Source organism: Triplophysa dalaica, chromosome 7 (assembly GCF_015846415.1).
Source record: "Triplophysa dalaica isolate WHDGS20190420 chromosome 7, ASM1584641v1, whole genome shotgun sequence".
In the NCBI taxonomy this organism is placed as follows: Eukaryota; Metazoa; Chordata; class Actinopteri; order Cypriniformes; family Nemacheilidae; genus Triplophysa; species Triplophysa dalaica.
In genome coordinates this window covers 5,466,426-5,485,099 of record NC_079548.1, presented here as the reverse complement: position 1 = coordinate 5,485,099, position 18,674 = coordinate 5,466,426, and the positions used below count along the sequence as shown (strand labels likewise).

The following is an 18,674-nucleotide window of genomic DNA, read 5'->3' as shown; positions in this document are numbered from 1 at the left end:
ATATTATTTGTTTTTTATTATTATGCATGATAATAATGCCTTAGACTAAAGTACGGTCCCTGGCTATCAGGGATGTTAATCAAAATATTATTGGTAGTGAAACTACGTGCCAAGAACGTGCCACTTACGTTACCCGTAGGTCATGTCATAACTAAATTGGTACGAATATAGTACGTAACTGGACTGTCCTTGGTTAACTTGTAACGTCAGGAGTTTATGCAGGCGAACGAAATTAATTGGTAATTTCATGGTAAGGAAATTACGTGCCAGATACATTGCCAACTGGTAAATCATGAAATTACCAAAAATGATCAATACATTACTGCGGTGTCTATGGTAAGCCGCTAGAGGGAGCCGAGTACACAATGCCTGAGAACACGGTAGGAAAGAAGAAGAAGAAGAAATAATTACTGAGTTCAGCCACGGTCTGGATTAATTGCTGTAAAATCTCACAATTACGCAACCAGCTCGTGTTTCCGAAATGATACCACATGATTTCAGCTGTCCATCATAAAACAGTGATTTTCTATCGATCGCGTTTTTGACTGGGGACGAGTGAGAGTGCGCGCGTTTAACTATCATTACGGTAATATCAGGTAAATGAAAGAGTACGACAACAATAGCGAAGCTGCGCTAACCCCAGCGGGTTTTCTGCTCAGCAATATTTGAGGTAAAAACAACAAAATGTCATGTTTGCAGACTATTTTAAATGTTATAGTTGAGACGAAAACGTACCTGTGTGTCTTTGAAGACCTCTTCAATCTATCTGTAGATGTGATACATAATCTCAAGTTTACTTGCTAATGTTAGCCACGTCAAATTATTAGTGTAACGACAGTGTAACGTTACCCTTTTATTATAAACATAAGTTAGGCTTCATAATACTACAATGAAGTGTATTTTTGGAAGCACTTTCTGCAGCCGCGCTGGAAATGCTTGCACATATAAATATGCAGACCTCTTTTTTCTTCGGGTGTTGTTGCCATGGTAATTTTAATACCTGAGCATCATTGATGGGTTTTTATAGTCATGGTACATGCGCTTTACTCATATTGTGTCCTATTTTGCCTACTTAATATGCCCTAAAACTTTGCTTTGTTCTTGTTATAGAAAAATTACTTTTGGGTGTGTAGCAAAGCTGTGTTCACACATTGTTACAACAAACATGAAAAGAAGGTGGTTAACAGTTAGACACATTAAAATACAGCTCCTCTTTAGATTTAAGTAATTCTACATTTACATTTACATTTAGGCATTTGGCAGACGCTTTTATCCAAAGTGACATTACTTTATCCTATACATTTTACATAGGTATGTGCAATCCCCTGGGATCGAACCCACAACCGTGCGTTGTTAACGCAATGCTCTTACCACTGAGCTACAGGAATTCTACAAATGATTATATCATACTAGTTAAACTAACTTAAAGGGACAGTGCACCCAAAAATGAAATTCTCTCTTGATTCACTCACCTTCAAGTTGTTCCAAAGCTGTATAAAACGTATTTGTTCTGATGAACACAGAGAAAGAAATTTGGAAGAATGCTTCTGACCAAACAGAGCATGCCCCCCATTGACTACCATAGTAGAAAAAAATGCAAAGAGTCAAAATTGCCCCAGATCTGTTTGCTGTCCTACATTCTTCAAAATATCTTTTTCGTTCAACGAAGGTTTGGATCAAATCAAAGTTGAGTTAATGATGACAGAATGTTCATTTTTGGGTGTATCCCTCCAAGACAGTTTAAACTGAAAATGTAGACCCTGCTGCACCCCATGTTTAATCTGTCACGGATAATATTTTAACCTTTTTTGTTAAAATATTTTCTTAAGAGTTGTTAATGTGTAAATCTATTTATTTGTTTTGGCAGGTCTGTTCCACCATACCACACAGTGATGTTCAGTGAAACCATGAATGAAGTTGAGGAGAAACATCAGTGTCAGAACGCTCAGAATCTTTTAATGCTAGAAATGTCTTCGAGTAGTGGGGAGAAGAACGAGATTTTCTCAACGAAAAGAAAGCAAATCACAGAAGATGGGAAGCCTCTCATCTGCCCTCAGTGTGGAAAGTGTTTCAAATACAGATGTCATTTTGAGAGCCACACTAGAACTGACACCGGGGTGTGCCCATACACATGCCCCCAGTGTGGAAAGAGTTTCAAAGGTAAATCAAATATTAAGGCACATATGAGAATTCATACTGGAGAGCGCCCATACGAATGTTCTCAGTGTGCAAAGAGTTTCAAACACAAAAGTCAGTTTGAGGGACACATGAGAATTCACACTGGAGAGAGCCCATACACATGTCCTCAGTGTGGAAAGAGTTCCACAAGTAAATCAAATCTTGCAGCACATATGAGAATTCACACTGGAGAGCGCCCGTTTGTATGTCCTCAGTGTGGAAAGAGTTTCAGAAATAAATCAAATCTTGTGATCCATACGAGAATTCACACTGGAGAGCGCCCATATGTATGTCCACAGTGTGGAAAGAGTTTTAAACAAAAAGCAACGCTTGAGGAGCACTTGGTAATTCACACTGGAGAGTGCCCGTACACATGTCCTCAGTGTGGAAAGGGTTTTAGACAGAAAAACAATCTTAAACTGCACTTGAGGATTCACACTGAAGAGCGCCCATACACGTGTACTCAGTGTGGAAAGGGTTTCAAACGCAAAGCAACGCTTGAGATGCACATCAGAATTCACACCGGAGAGCGCCCATACACATGTCCTCAGTGTGAAAAGAGTTTTAGACTGAAAATAAATCTTGAGGAGCACTTGAGAATTCACACTGGAGAGCGACCGTACACGTGTCCTCGGTGTGAAAAGAGCTTCAGACGCAAATCGACAATTAATCAGCACATGAGAACTCATGCTGGAGAGCATCCATGAACATAACTTCAGTATGGAAAGAGTTTTCACCTCCAAATGTAGATTTTTTTTGTTCATTTACTCACAGAGATAAAAACATTATTTGTATAAGTGATGATTTTTGGTTCAACCTGTGGTTTTAACCATATACATGTAAATAGATATGGACGTATATACTGTACATAGCCATATACATATACTTATATTAAACACCTTCATTTTTTTCCCACATGTTGTTGTAGTTATATTTTATAAAGAAAGTCTTTTAACAAGTACAATTTACTTATTTAATAACCTTGGTTAAATAACTTTGTTAAAACACCTTTACACCCTCTAATTGTTTTGGGTATGATGAGACTACACATCTGCATTTGGCGAATTTTTCTGCCCTTCTTCCTCCTCAGGTCCTCTGAAGTCTATTAGGTTGAACGGGGACCATCAGTAGACGGACATTTTCAGGTTTCTATAGAGATGTTCAATCTGGTTCAAGCACTAGTGGGGACCCCTCAAGTACAAAATTGACCTTCATCAAGCCACATGAATGTGCATGAGTTTCCCGCTTCGTGTTAAAGTGCTACGGACAATATTAGAGCACACTCTTCAGATCGAACAGAAACTGTCTTTAAAATTATACACTTGGGTGTCGTAAATTATGAGTGAATTGAAGAATTTATGTATGAATTATTTATTTGCACAGTAGTTAAGGTTGTCTGTGACAGTATGTGTAATTTAACGATTACAGCCATTGCTTTGCCAAAGATGTGGTGAAAGAATATGTTCCAGTTAAATGAGGCAAAACGTATGTTTATTGTGTATTACTGTTCGCTTTGATAGGCTGTTGATAGGTGATATAAATGTATGTTTAGTTGTATAATATAGGCTCAGATGTGAAGGCTCTATGGCATTCCTCATTGCTTGTTCAATTGATAGCCTACATAACAACCACACTTTAAATTAATATTAAAATTGAAATAAATAATATAAACTGAATTGCAATATAAACATCAAGCCACATTTTAAACAATCTTTTTAAAAAACAGACTTTAAGATCTATTTGATACCATGATTACCAAGGCTAAACCAACATGGATTACATTAAAGGGATACTACACTTAAACATGAAAATTCTGTCTTTATTTCCTCACTCTCAAGCTGTCCCTTATTATTTGTACTTTAACTGTAGTGTGCGCTACTATCTTTGTGAATAAATGGTAAGTTAAACATTTATTTTTCAAGACTCCTCACCTTTCGTTGCTCAGCGGTGCCACACATTCCATGTTGAAAGGGTGTGATGCACATAAATGTTCATGGCCATTGACACTCCCTCACATAAGGACTTTTATAGAAGGCACAATAAATAAATCTTTCCGACAATGTCATCTTATAAACAAAAAGTTGAATATTTAGATATTGGCCTAAATAGTGCTATATGAGTAAAGTATTCCGATTAAAGTTTTATGAGGATTTAAGAGTGGAGCAGAGCACATAGAGATCCACAAAGTGTGTTTCCTGTATTCATTTTATAAGTATAATAAATAGGTCATAGTGGCCTTGACAGTTCAGAAAAGATAACAAGCAATATCATATTGAAATATTCATACATAATATAACATGGAGTGTAGTTTTACATATGCAAATGAATGAATGATTAAAGTAAGAGACAATCAGTACACAAAGAATATGATGATTCAATGACTATCAGCGAGGAAAATATGAAAAAATTGCATCATATATTTACCCTAACAGTAGTTAAATCGAAACCTGCATGACTTTCTTTCTCCTGTGGAACACAAATGAAGATATTTTGAGAAATATCACATTCTTCAGAATGTCTTTTATATTTTTTTACAGGGAAAAACGATCATTCCTGATATCAGAAATATAATTTCTACTATTAACAATGTGAATTCTTGATTTCAAAAAATTACATTTTGAGTAATAAAAACTATACTTTTTATATCTATTCTTGCACTGTCACATAGAATTGTGCAATACCCTTGTCAAGCAATTTGATTCAGCAGAATATGAATTTGTGATATCCCTAGTTATTTTCTCTAGTTAAAATATAATATAATTCATAACAGGAATTATACCAGCAACCATTGCTTTTTTTGATATAAGACAAGTAAAGATTTTCACTAGTAAGAACATGTTTTTTATCTCAACAATGATGTCTTCACTCATGTTCATTCTTCATATCGGAAACTGAAATTTCAACTAGCACTGGTCTTGATTTCTGTATATAACGCAGTTTCATCGAAGATGTTGGGATTATGTTTGACTGCATCTGCTTTTTTGACTTTCAGAGAATTGGTACCAGTGAACATGCTTTGTATGAGTCATCAATGACCACAGTCAGTGATCCAAATTCAGTGTGAACATTTATGTGCTCCTCAAGATTTGCTTTGCGATTGAAACTCTTTCACACTGAGGACATGTGTATGGCCGCTCTTCAGCATGAATTCTCATATGCACATTAAGACTTGTTTTGCGATTGAAGCTCTTTTCACAATGAGAACATGTGTATGGACGCCCTTCCAAGTGACTTTTCATGTGCACCCCAAGCGCTGATTTTTGTTTGAAACTCTTACCACAATGAGAACATGTGTGTGGGCGCTCTTCGGTGTGTATTCTCATGTGCTCAACGAGTGTCAATTTGTGTTTTAATCTCTTTCCACACTGAGGACACGTGCATGCGCGCTCTCCAGAGTGAATTCTTATGTGCTCCACAAGCGCTGATTTGTGCTTGTAACTCTTTTCACACTGAGGACATGAGTATGGATGCTCTCCAGTGTGAATTCTTATGCGCTCCCCAAGCGCTGATTTGTGCTTGAAACTCTTTTCACACTGAGGACATGTGAATCTGCGCTCTTCAGTGTGAATTCTCATATGCACATCAAGAGTTGTTTTGCGATATGGGCACTCTCCAGTGTGAATGAATGATCATGTGCACCTTAAGATGACTTTTTTTTCTGAAACTCTTTTCACACTGGGAACATGTTCGAGATCGTTCTCCAGTGTGAATTCTCATGTGCTCACTAAGATAATGTTTTCGTTTGTAACTCTTTACACACTGAGGGCACATGAAAGACTTGCCTGCTTCTGTCCTTTGCTTTCTTTTTGGTGAGAAATTCTTGTTCTTCTTCAAACTAGTAGAAGAGATTTCTAGCATAACAAAATTCTGATGTTTCTCCTCATCTAAATTTAGTTCATCTACTTCATCTTTCAATGAATCTAAAATGAAAGACATTCTAAATTATAGATTACAAATTGGCGTTTTTGTATTCCCAATAGTGCTTGGTGCTATGACGATGTTATCTTTTATCACTGATGTCTCGCAAATATCCGATGTCGATTACAACAGACAGATACCAGACGATAATCGATAATAATGGAAAATATTTTTTAAAAACATTAATAACTGCCTGTTATTTTTGCAGTGTTTACATATTGTTTACTACTGCATAATATAATGAATTAAAATAGAAGTTTAATGTGGTTCATAAAGTACTAGTTGATTTTATTGTTCCAAGATTTTTTGCATTTTGTGCAAAGGTGAATAAAAGACTATATTTTCCCTTTATATTTAATCATTCAGGATTTCTTTAAAAAAAGTTTTGAAATCTTGTCTCGTTCTTGCGAACCCAGTCTTGTGTCTCGTCTCGTGAGATAATTGTCTCGTCACAATCCTAGTAGGTACTATGATCTAAATTTAAATGACTTAATTTCATGAAATTTCTCACCAATCATTATTGAAGAATCAAGAATGGACACTAACCTCTTTGTTCCTCAGTATCTTCATGTTTAATTCTGCATGGTTCTGGATCACTTATGTATTCAACAGTCACAAGACTGTGTCAAACTGGATTTGAATAAAGTGCCCCCTTCAATTGCAGGATTAGAGGAATTATTATGGTATTTATTGAATACATCTGTGTGGTATGGTGAAACAGACCTGCCAAAATAAATAAATGTTTATATCAGCAACCTTTAAGAAAAAAATTTGTTAGGACAGATATAACAATTCACCATGGCAACAATAGGTCTGCATATGTAAAAAAAAAAACACAACCGCAGAAAGTCCTCAAGAGCATTGAACACTTTCTCTAACATTCTTGAAATGTGAAATCATACATGGTAAAAATATTAATAAAAAAAATCATAATCACATCATGCAAAAGAGTTGGTGCAGTTTGAAATCAGTTCGTGATGGTTTTGGATTTTTTAGGAATTCATTTTATTATTTAAAAGTGGGACGGGGATCTTCAATTCCACCCTTACGCTCTACTTGGCAGATTTTTGCAAAAAAAATACGTTTGGCTAAAGACAAACCACAAGCCAGTCAATTTTCCTTCTGCTTCAAGCCACGTATATTTAAACCATCTCTCAACAAAAGAAAAACTAAAATAAAAACACATGTTTGTGCACTTGTGATTCAAATACAGCACTTGCCACAGTATGGTAGTAACTAGACATCTATTTTGTGGAGAATACCTTGCCTTATACTACCGTGATTATATTAATATTATATCGCATTGTATTATATATTATAATACAATTTTACTGACAAACAATAAAGCTCAGTCTAAACACAAATTTTATACTTTGAGCTGTCATAACTGAAAATAACTTGCCCTGACATATCTTAAAATATGTCAGTGCCATGTTTTGTTTCATCAGTAATGTTTTTTTCTACATCATTTTAACAAATGCGATTTAAATAGCCTAAATTAACTAAGGCATGGTCCTGGCTTAGGCAAAGCCGTGTCTATAAAACCAGGTGAAAGTATTACACAATGGAAGAATAAAAGTGCAAAAGGATTGGCAAATCATTGCACTTTAAATAACATTTTGCATTTACTCTATGTCTAACACTGCCTTACAAAACTTAAGCTAGCTTTAGCTAACAGCCCAAGTATAACTAAATACAGAAGTTGGCTGTCTCGTCTGCAATAAGAATCCAGGTTAGAAAATGACATTAAGATATGATACATGGCTCAAAAATTAAGACATTTAAATACCCGGTGTTCACGTGGGGTTACCATTGATGACGTGCTTTCAGAAATACGAGTGTACTATGGGCGCTGCTATTGTTTCCCCTTCCTGTGAACCGAGGTTTTGACTAACGACGGGGTTTTGTAAAAGCAACGCTCAGGTATGTCCTCGCCGGTTGGTGAATTTTATTGCACAGCATTTATTTAGTATTTAGGCGCAACCAAAAAACCCCAATCAGTAACCTGGCGGACAACGGCAGACAGAGAGCGTCGTGTCGTCTTGCCCTCCAGCGGGGCGTTCCCCTACTGCATGACGTCACATGAAAACTACTGACGTATATAGCCCGGGTCTGACAGCACTGTCGCGGACGATTATATTACATTTGCGTGGCTTTATGTGTTGTTTTATAAAATGGAAGAGAACAAAAAACCCAGTTCATCATGTTTATTTCCTATTCATGTAATGTTCGTTTAACCTCTTTAAACGAAGATAGAAGAAAATAATCGTCAACAAACACATAAACGTACTTTCGCGGCATATTTACGTTCCCCGCGTTCCAATCGGCATACTATCCGTCCTAATAGTATTCGACAGTAGAATTAGTACGTCACAAATAGTTGTATGTTGAAAATAGTATTCCAAAGATTCCCGGATGCTCTACTACTTCCGGAAGAAATTCGAAGAGCAGAATGATGCGCACTCTGACCGCTGATATTACCCACAACTCACCACAAGTAGACGGAGTTTAATGACGCTCCACTCCATTAACACATTATAAAACTGATGCGTCACTAAATTAACAAATGTATGTATGCAGTACACGTTAAATACGAAATAATGAATGAATAAATGCTTTAATGGAAAGAAAAGCTGTGTTTTGATGTGTTTGACAGTTCTGGCTGCAGTGTAGTCTACGCCCACTTCCGCTTCCTGTTAGCATGCCCAGTTTGTGCGATCTTTTTTTGCCATGTAATCAAAACTACATACTATTTCAACACAAAAACAGTACCTACTAGAGCAAGTATAAGTATGCGAATTGTAACGCAAGGGAAGCGCGTTACTGCATTTAAATGGGATGAGCATCCCGAGGTGAAACGAAATAATAGAGAATAATTTAAATGTTCCCTTTTTCTATATTATTTGAAGTCAGATAATTTAGAAAAGTATCCGCTCATGTGTCGTAAAGTCACATTATTTCAGCTGTCCATCATGAAACATTAGTGATCTGTATCGAACGCGTATCTGTGTGGGGACAAGTGAGAGTGCGCGTCTATAACTATCATTACGGCAATACCAGGTCAACGAAAGAGTGCGTGCGTTCAACTGCAACAACAGAGAAGCTGCGTTGTTTACAAAGCGGTTCTTTGATCAGCAATGGTTGAGGTAAAAGCATAACAAAATGTCACGTTTTCAAGTTTTTTAAAGCGTTATAGCTGAGACTTAATCGTAGACATATGGTTATCAATTGTATCGTTAAAGATCTTCAAGCCATCTTTAGAAGTGATACACAATGGCAGGGTTACTTGCTGAATTTAGCCACGTTTGAAATAATTTGTTTGACTGTGTAACTTATAAACACACGTACTACTATTTATGAAGTGTGACTCTTGAAACGCTGTTTGCATTTGTATGGAACTGTGCTCTTTTAATGTTATTAGATACTTGTAATGTTTTAATGTTTTAATACATTAAATGTTAGTAAATCCAGACATTACTTCCATGTTCGTGCTGGGAAATATCCCACTGTCGAGGTGTCTTGTACACGGCATTTTCCCCTCACATTTAAGCAAGCATGTTCAGAACATAAATGTCGAGTATTTCAGCTTTCAAATGATGCATAGTTTGTAAAAGTATAAAAAGTTGATAGAATGATAATGTAAAACAAAGGTAATAAAAATGCAAACATGATATAAAACACCTTTTCCATGGGCCTTGTGCATGTTAAGTGGTTTAAACTGAAAACTTTACCCCAATTTGTATCCGTCCCAGTTAATGTTTTAACCTTCTTTTTAAAATATTTTGTTAAGAGTTATTCATTTGAAAATGTATCTATTTTGGCAGATCTGTTCCACCATACCACACAGCCAAGATCAGCGAAGCCCTGAATGAAGTTCGGGAGAAACCTCCGTGTCAGAATCCCCAGAATCTTGTTATGCTAGTAATGTCTTCAAGTAGTGGGCAGAAGAACAAGATATTCCCAACAAAAAGAAAGCAAATCACAGAAGATGGCAAGTCTCTCATCTGCCCTCAGTGTGGAAAGAGTTTCAAATACATACGTCATTTTGAGGGCCACATGAGAACTGACACCGGGGTGTGCCCCTACACATGCCCCCAGTGTGGAAAAATTTTCAGAGATAAATCAAATATTAAGGCACATTTGAGAATTCACACCGGTGAGCGCCCATACGCATGTACTCATTGTGAAAAGAGTTTCAAACGCAAAAGTCAGTTTGAGGGACACATGAGAATTCACACCGGAGAGCGTCCATACACATGTCCTCAGTGTGGAAAGAGTTTCAAAGATGATTCAAATCTTGCAGCACATATGACAATTCACACTGGAGAGCGCCCATACATATGTCCTCGGTGTGGAAAGAGTTTCAAAAATAAATCTAATCTTGCGTCGCATATGAGAATTCACACTGGAGAGCGCCCATATGTATGTCCACAGTGTGAAAAGGGTTTTAAACAGAAGACGACGCTTGAGAAGCACCTGGGAATTCACACTGTAGATTGCCCGTACACATGTCCTCAGTGTGAAAAGAGTTTCAAATGCAAACCAACAATAAATCGGCACATGAGGATTCATGATGGAGAGCATCCATGAACATAACTTCAGTGTGGTAATGGTACACATCTGCATTTGGCTATTTTTATTCCTCCTCAGATCCCCTTGAACTCGATTGAATGACCATCACTAGAAAGACATTTTCAGATTTCTACAGAGATGTTCAATTGGGTTCAAGCCCAAGCACTGGCTGGACCTCTCAACGACATTATCTGCAGTTCCAAAGGGAAGGCACGCTGAGGTCTATAGCCTCACACATCCACGGGGTGTTCGGAAGTATTAGGTTCCTAGATTTTCTTTGATGCTGGACGTAACAAACATGAATATTCATGAGTTCCCTGACTCATGTTTAAGTGCTACGGAAAATATAAGAGGACACTCTCCAGATCAAACAGTCTATAAAATGATGCTTACACTTGGGCGTTGTAAGTTATGCATGAATTGAAGAATTTATGCACAAATTTTTATTTTTGCACAGTAGTTTAGGTCTTCTGTCACAGTATTTGTAATTCAATGATTACAGCCATTACTTTTTAATGTATGTGTATGTTTATTTGCATAATAACGTGTATTTGATACCATAATTACCATAGAATGATTTCTCTCCTCTGTCATGTAGAAAAGCATTTTATTTTAAAAGGGAGGCGGCATGAAGTCTATGGCTTAGCCAATGTGGATCACATTAAAGGGATACTACACACAAACATGAAAGTTCGGTCTACAGTTACTCACGCTTATGTTGTGGAAAATCTATAAAGAAAAAATCTGATGAAAGATATTTGGAAGACAGGACACAATGATGTGCAACAGTTTGCTCAAAAATAAGCCTCTGCTCCTCATTATTTGCACTTAATTTGTAGTGTGCACTACTAACTTGTGTATATTTACAAATTTAACAATTATTCTTCAAGCCTCCTCACCTTTTTTGCTCAGAGCTGCCTCACATTCAATATTGATAGGCCTCATCAACAGACCAAACGCAGTATTTGAGCTGTCAATCATGAGACAGCTGTGTGATCTGTATCGATCGCGTTTTTCACTGTGGACGCGTGCAATTGCGCGTGTATAGCTGTCATTGCGGTAATATTAGGCCAATGAAAGAGTGTGTGGCACATGTACGCTTGTATTTACGGTAACATCAGCAACAACAGAGAAGCTGCGCTAACCGAGCAGATTTTTGAAGGTAAAAATACACAATGTTTTTTTTTTCAGGTTATTTTAACTGTTATAGATGATACTAAATCACGGTCGTATGTTTATCAATTGTATTCAACGATAAAGACCTCTACTAGCCTTCTGCAAATACATAATAAAGGTTATTTGTTAAAGGGGTCATATGGCACGAGTACGTGTTTTTCTTTGACTTTGGTGTGTTATAAGTTGCCCCATGTATTACTACATGTACATTCATGTATTAGACATGTAGAACTGCTAAAATTAAAAAAAAAGATGCATTTTATCTAAAAGGGTATGCGAACCCTGCCTGAAACGCCTCGTGTCCATGCCGCGAAGACACTGTGTGTTTAGTTGGGAAAAGAAAGACTCGTTGTTTGCCAAAAGATGAGACCTGGTAGAGATATTAAGACCGGCTATGCGCGAAAACTTTGTTTAAAAATGGGGCCATTCCTACCATTAAAACGTCGCTGCATTTTTCATTGTAAAAGACTTTGTTACGGACTAACGCGAGTTTGTTGTGTGTTTGCGATCTGCAAATTCAGACACTCGCGGAACATGAAAAAAGACAACATTAGTCCTAATAATCAGTAATGTTCCAACTAGAGGCAACAAATCTAGTGTTTATAATGTATTTTTGTTTAGTATTTATTTGGGGTTTATTGTCTTTGTTGAGTCGCGAAGAGATGTTGCGAAACACTGGTTGATCATGAAGCGCTCGCGCTATTTATTATGTTACCATGCCCTGCTGTAATGCGAGCTTGTTCCTTTCTCACACAAACTCCGTATGATGTATATACATTTTTGTTAATTGTCTTTATAACGTCGTATATAAAAGGTAAAACGGTTAGCTGCAGTTTTTAACTATTTAACATAATATTTTTTTAATAAAACCTTACCAATCCTTTACATCCTGCTCAAGTCACGCTGGCAATGGTCATGCGTAATTCATGTTGTGTCCTCAACTAACATCCCTACCAGTGTTGGGTGTAACTAGTTACTAAGTAATTAGTTACTGTAATTTAATTACTTTTCTCTTGAAAAAGTAAAGTAAGGGATTACTCATATGTTTTCTGTATTTTAAATACAGTTACTTTTGATGTAATTAAACTAAATACTTTGTTAAATATATACGTGTGCAATAGCGTAATTGACTTCAAAATTCAAAGTCTAACTTTAAAATCTGTGCTTTAATGTATAATTCTCACATTTGTAATACTTTGGTCAGTTAATAATATTATTTGAATGAATTCAATAAGCCGTTTCATGTATATTCTTGAATCAATTAACTAATAAAGGTCGATGTAGGATATAGAAAGTAATTAGTAATGAGTAACTAAATACTTTTTGGACAGAGTAATGTGGACAGTAATCTAATTACACTATTGAATATGTAATGAGTAACTAGTAATTAATTACTTTTTCAGAGTAACTTACCCAACATTGATCCCTACTTATAACGTTAAAGCATTGTTTTCTATGAAAAAGTACTTACTTTTTGGTGTATAGCAGCAAAGCAATATATACGCATTGTGGTCTACACGCTAAGAACGTGGTTAACAGTTACCCACATTAAATTTAAGCTCACCTTGAAGTATTTCTTAATTCATTATTTCAACATGAACATACTATGATTTGGCCCATACTGATGTACTGACGTACATTTAATTTAGGACAAGTAGTATGCAAATGTGGATGCCTTTTTTTTGTTAAAATATTGTGTTGTAAATTTAAAAATGTATTTATTTTGGCAGGTGTTGTCCACCGTACCACACAGATATGTTTAGTGAAGCCATGAATGAATAAACCTCAAAATCTTGTATTGCTAGAAATGTCTAGTAGTTTGCAGAGGAACAAGACTTTCTCTTCAAAAATAAATCAAAGGAGGAAAGAAGACGAGCCTTTCACCTGCCCTCAGTGTGGAAAGAGTTTCAAACAGAAAAGTCATCTTGAGGTGCACATGAAAATTCACAGTAAAGAGCGCGGATACCCGTGTCCTCAATGTGGAAAAAGTTTGACAAGGAAATCATCGCTTAAGGTGCACTTGGGAATTCACTCTGAAAAGCGCCCATACACATGTCCTCAATGTGAAAAGAGTTTCAAATGGAAATCATCACTTAAAAAGCATGTGAGAATTCACAATGGAGAGCGCCCATACACATGCCATCCTTGTGGAAAGAGTTTTATACAGAAAAATCATCTTAATGTCCACATGAGAATTCACACTGAAGAGCGGCCATACACATGTCCTCAGTGTGGAAAGGGTTTCAAACGCAAAACAACGCTTGAGCAGCACATGAGAATTCACACTGGAGAGCGCCCGTTTGTGTGTCCTCAGTGTGGAAAGAGTTTCGCACAGGAAAATAATCTTATAGCACACGTGAGAATTCACACTGAAGAGCGGCCATACACATGTTCTCAGTGTGGAAAAAGTTTCAAACGCAAATCAGCGCTTGCGGATCACATGAGAATACACACTGGAGAGCGCCCATACGTATGTTCTCAGTGTGGAAAGAGTTTCATACAGAAATCAAATATTGAGACGCATATGAGAATTCACACTGGAGAGTGCCCATACACATGTCCTCAGTGTGGAAAGAGTTTTACAAGCAAAAGTAATTTTGAGGGACACAGGAGAGTTCACACTGGAGAGCGCCCGTACGCATGTCCTCATTGTGAAAAGAGTTTCAAACAAAAGGCAAGTCTAGAGTTGCACAAGAAAATTCACACTTGAGTGTCTTCGAACATGCGTTTAACGCGGAAAGAGTTGTTACCATAAGAGTAAGAAAATCATGAGTTTGTTTCTCCATGCTTCCAATGCATTTAGGTCACACAGTAATTCAGAGCTATATTTATGCTCTACAATGCAAAATGTACTGTATTAAGGATAAAGCTAGTTACAAATGGGGAATTAGATGTGATGCAGAGTGACTAAATCTTGTTGTTTTCTTAGAATCTTTATTTTATATTCACAGTTCTCACCTGCACGAAACATGAAGTCATCAGTCTTAAAGGGATAGTTTACCCACAAATGAAAATGTTGTCATCATTTACTCGCCTTCAGATACAAATCTCTACACATTTCTAAGTTCTGCTGAATGCAATGGACAATATTTGGAAGAATGTCAGTAACCAAACACATCCCGTCCCCCGATTTACTGGCAGAGTAGGGAAAATACATACTGTGTGGGAGACAATTGGAAATGATATCTGTTTGGTTACTGACTCTCTTCCAAATATCTTTGTTTGTGTTCAGCAGAACAAAGAAATGTATCCAGGCTTGGAACAACCTGAGTGTGAGTAAATGTTGACAGAACTTTCATTTTTGGTTGAACTCTCCCTTTAAGATAATAAAACACTTAATCCCTGTGTGACTGATAGATTCTGTATAATTTATAAAAAATATTCACAAACACCTGTCCTTTGTGGTTGTTTAACATCTCTCACCATTTAATACATCTAATAATATAAAAATAAATAATAAAAAGTCAGACCGCGGGATTTCAGTTGTAATCATGAAACATCAGCGATCTCGTTTTTGACTGCGGACAAGTGGGAGTGCGCGTGTATAACTATCATTAAGGCAATATCGGTCAACGAAAGAGTTTGCGGCCCGTTTAACAGTATTTACGGTAATATCATTACACTGGAGAGCGCCCATACACATGTCCTCAGTGCGGAAAGAGTTTCATACAAAAAACTAGTCTAGAGTTGCACAAGAACATTCACACTGAACAGCGTTCATGAACATGCCTTCAGTGTGGAGAGAGTTTTCACTCTAAAATGTAGATTTGCTGTTAATCAACCAATCAAGATGTTGACATTATTTCTTCAGTAGAGCAGTAATGATTTTTAGCTGCAACCTGTGGTATAATATAGACATAAATGAGATTATTGTTTAAAATTAAATTCACAAATGAGTCTAAAAAGCATTGCCCAGACCTCTTTTGATTTAATATTTGCAATGTGTATTTTTTTATAATAATATTTGAATAAACTGAATATTTAAAATTTCTCTATGTCTCTGTGTCAGACACCCAACATTGACATCAAAGTCCAGTAAAAAAAGCGCTTGTTTGTTTCTTTTTGCGTTTAATCCATTTAGGTCACAAAGTAATTCAGAGCTATATTAATGATCTTTAATTAAGATATAATTAATAAAATCTACAGTGCAAACTGTAATGTATTGAAGTACAAAGCTGTTTAAAGATGGGGATTTAGATGTGAAGCAGAGTGACTAAATCTTGTTGTTTTCTTAGAATCGTTATATTATATTCACAATTCTCATCTGCATGTAAATATGAAGTCATCAGTCTTAAGAATTAATTTGTGACAATAATAGTAATGCACTCAATCCAAGTGTCACAGCTGTAAAGTTACTGTCACATTGTGTGTAATTGATTGAAAATATTCACAAACGCCTGTCAGTGATGGTTGTCTTTCGCCATATAAAAAAATCCATCAAATCAGAATCACTTAATTCGTGTGTAAGTATGTTTTTTGTAGCTGTACGTAAATTGAAAATAGTCCAAAATGAATGTGTGGTGATGGTGATGCATGACGCTTTCCTGTAGCTCAGTGGTATGAGCATTACGTTAACAAAGCAAGGTTATGGGTTCGAGCCCAGGGGATTGCAAATACCTATGTAAAATGTATGGGATAAATCAATGTAAGTCGCTTTGGATAAAGCCTAATGCCTAGACAAATGCCTGAAATGTAAAGGTGTTATAGGGCTTAAACACGCTAGGTGTCGCTGTGATTCCTTGACACTGAGCCCTTCATTAACCGTATGAATTTCCTGCTAGCAACACTGTGCAATAATGATACATTTTTAATATTAATAATAATGAAACTTTGTGCAATAATAATAGATAAAGTGCTATATTAATTATATCCTACAGATAAAACACTGTCTATTTTTATACAACTATTTCTGTAAATTATATTTCATTCTGCTGTATATAGCACATACATTGTACTACAAGAGTCTATTCAATTTTTTTACTTGTACATATTTACATACACACATAGCTTCACTCTCTCTATCTTTATCTTATGTTTATTGTATAGTATTTCTTAATTTTTTATGCCCAAAGGTCCTTATTTAAATCATCTGTAAAACACGCTAGAAAGTGAGTAATTCAAGTAAATAGTGATTACGTTCGCCAGATTACAAAGCGAGTAGCTGCGTCCCAAATCAAGTACTTATGCAGTATTCTTTGCCATTTTAGTAGTATAAATAGTGTGAGTAGTGCGTTCACATTGAAAATCTTCAAAAAATAAGTGCGCTTTAATGACCCGGATGATGCACTTCTTCAACCCAAAATATGAAGTGTTGAACATGGACACTTCACGCACTCAACAACAGTCGACGTTTCGCTAAGGTAGCGGATGGTAGGCATGGTTTAGAGGCTGATCATGCAAAACTTTCCTCTCTAATATATTGCTGGACAACACTACATTAAATGTACAATGTACAAGTTGATTTTTATTCATACGCATTGTGCCTTGCGATGTTTAAGGATGTCATTTGGGACAGCGCTAGGGATTTTTCCCACGTTTACTTCGAATATCACATTGTACACTCATATTTGCTGTGAACATACTACATCACAAGTAACCTCACTTCAACATTGACTGGATTTTTTAAGCATTGTATTTTAGCCATGCATCATATCTTTCCATAATTTGCTTACCCGGAGTGTTGTTGCGGATGAGGCAAGGGTCTCCAGCTTTTAGTTAAGCTAACTGTTAGCTAAAGCTAACTAAAGTTTTGTGAGGTTGAGACTAAACTTTATAGTTTTCAGTAGTATAATATATTAACATTATATTGCATTATATTATAATCCTGACGGTAGGGCTGTCAGAGAAAATCTCAAGTGATTTATGGACAGCTTTTGAGTGAAGTACAGGAAAATGCTGCTGCATCCGAAAGCCAGATGGCGCTCTCGTGCGGAAACTCCAAATACGCACTGCAGAGGAAAACCATAACGCGTTCTAGAATCTAGGAAATGTCTATCGACATCTTTTTATCTTTTTATCACTGTTACTCAAGTTTAATTTTTGTGATAATAAAGAATAATTAAAATATCAATGTCACGAAACAGAAGGAAAATTGACCGGCTTGTGCTGTATCATTATACAGAGCCCAATGTAAAGTTTTTTTTCCAAAATCAGCCAAAATTATGTACATTTGTTTAACCTTATTAGCCTATTTTATAAATGTACAAGTTACTTTAATGCATTAATACTATTTATGAAGTGTACCTTTGAAAGTTAACCATGGTATTTGTCTAGTAAAAAGTAACAGAAAATGTATAATTTACCATTATACTTTAACAAATATAGTTTAACTGTGACATTAGTTCTAAGATTTAACCTTTTTTATTGCAACGTTTTTTGAAAGTTGTTAATATGAAAATGTACTTAAATAGTTTGCAGATCTGTTCCTCCATACCACACAGAGACATATAATTCTTATAATCCTTCAAGTTAAGCTAATTCAGTGTGACACAATTTTGTGAAGAAAAATAGAATTGTTAAAAAGAAGGAGTGATCCAGACCCATGTAGAATGAAACATGAAGATATTCAGAAACAAAGAGGTTGGTGTCCATTCTTGAATGATTGGTGAGGCTTTTTGTCATTTAAATTTTGCTCATTGGATTTGTATAGCCAATTTTAACGATATAGCCAATTTTTATGGGGTTGTATTAAATTTGTGTATGGTCTGTTTTCGTAGATGTAGTTTACATCTTTTCTCATGTAAAGAATAAGCATCTAAATGCAACCCTGATTTTCCCTAATAAACTTTCTCAAAGGCTCATTTATTATAACATCAACTTGGTCTCCTGCC

The 18,674-nt window shown here is 36.1% G+C and overlaps 1 protein-coding gene across 1 annotated transcript; it reads left to right on the top strand.

Annotated features, from left to right (window-relative positions):
* The first annotated feature begins 416 nt into the window (after positions 1-416).
* Positions 417-15,649, top strand: LOC130425792 (zinc finger protein 271-like). Its single transcript, XM_056752172.1, has 4 exons — positions 417-670; positions 1,868-2,875; positions 9,921-10,170; positions 13,640-15,649. The coding sequence occupies exons 2-4, from the start codon at positions 1,893-1,895 to the stop codon at positions 14,552-14,554; spliced, it is 2,148 nt and encodes a 715-aa protein (XP_056608150.1). The 5' UTR covers positions 417-670; positions 1,868-1,892; the 3' UTR covers positions 14,555-15,649.
* The last annotated feature ends 3,025 nt before the right edge of the window (positions 15,650-18,674 follow it).

What these genes read in the sequence shown, in the direction of transcription:
- LOC130425792 (XM_056752172.1), top strand. Translation starts at nt 1,893, where the DNA reads ATGTTCAGTGAAACCATGAATGAAGTTGAGGAGAAACATCAGTGTCAG. An exon ending in ATGAGAACTCATGCTGGAGA is followed by an intron (nt 2,876 to 9,920) that starts GCATCCATGAAC and finishes CTATTTTGGCAG; the next exon opens with ATCTGTTCCACCATACCACA. An exon ending in ACATGAGAACTGACACCGGG is followed by an intron (nt 10,171 to 13,639) that starts GTGTGCCCCTAC and finishes CCTCAAAATCTT; the next exon opens with GTATTGCTAGAAATGTCTAG.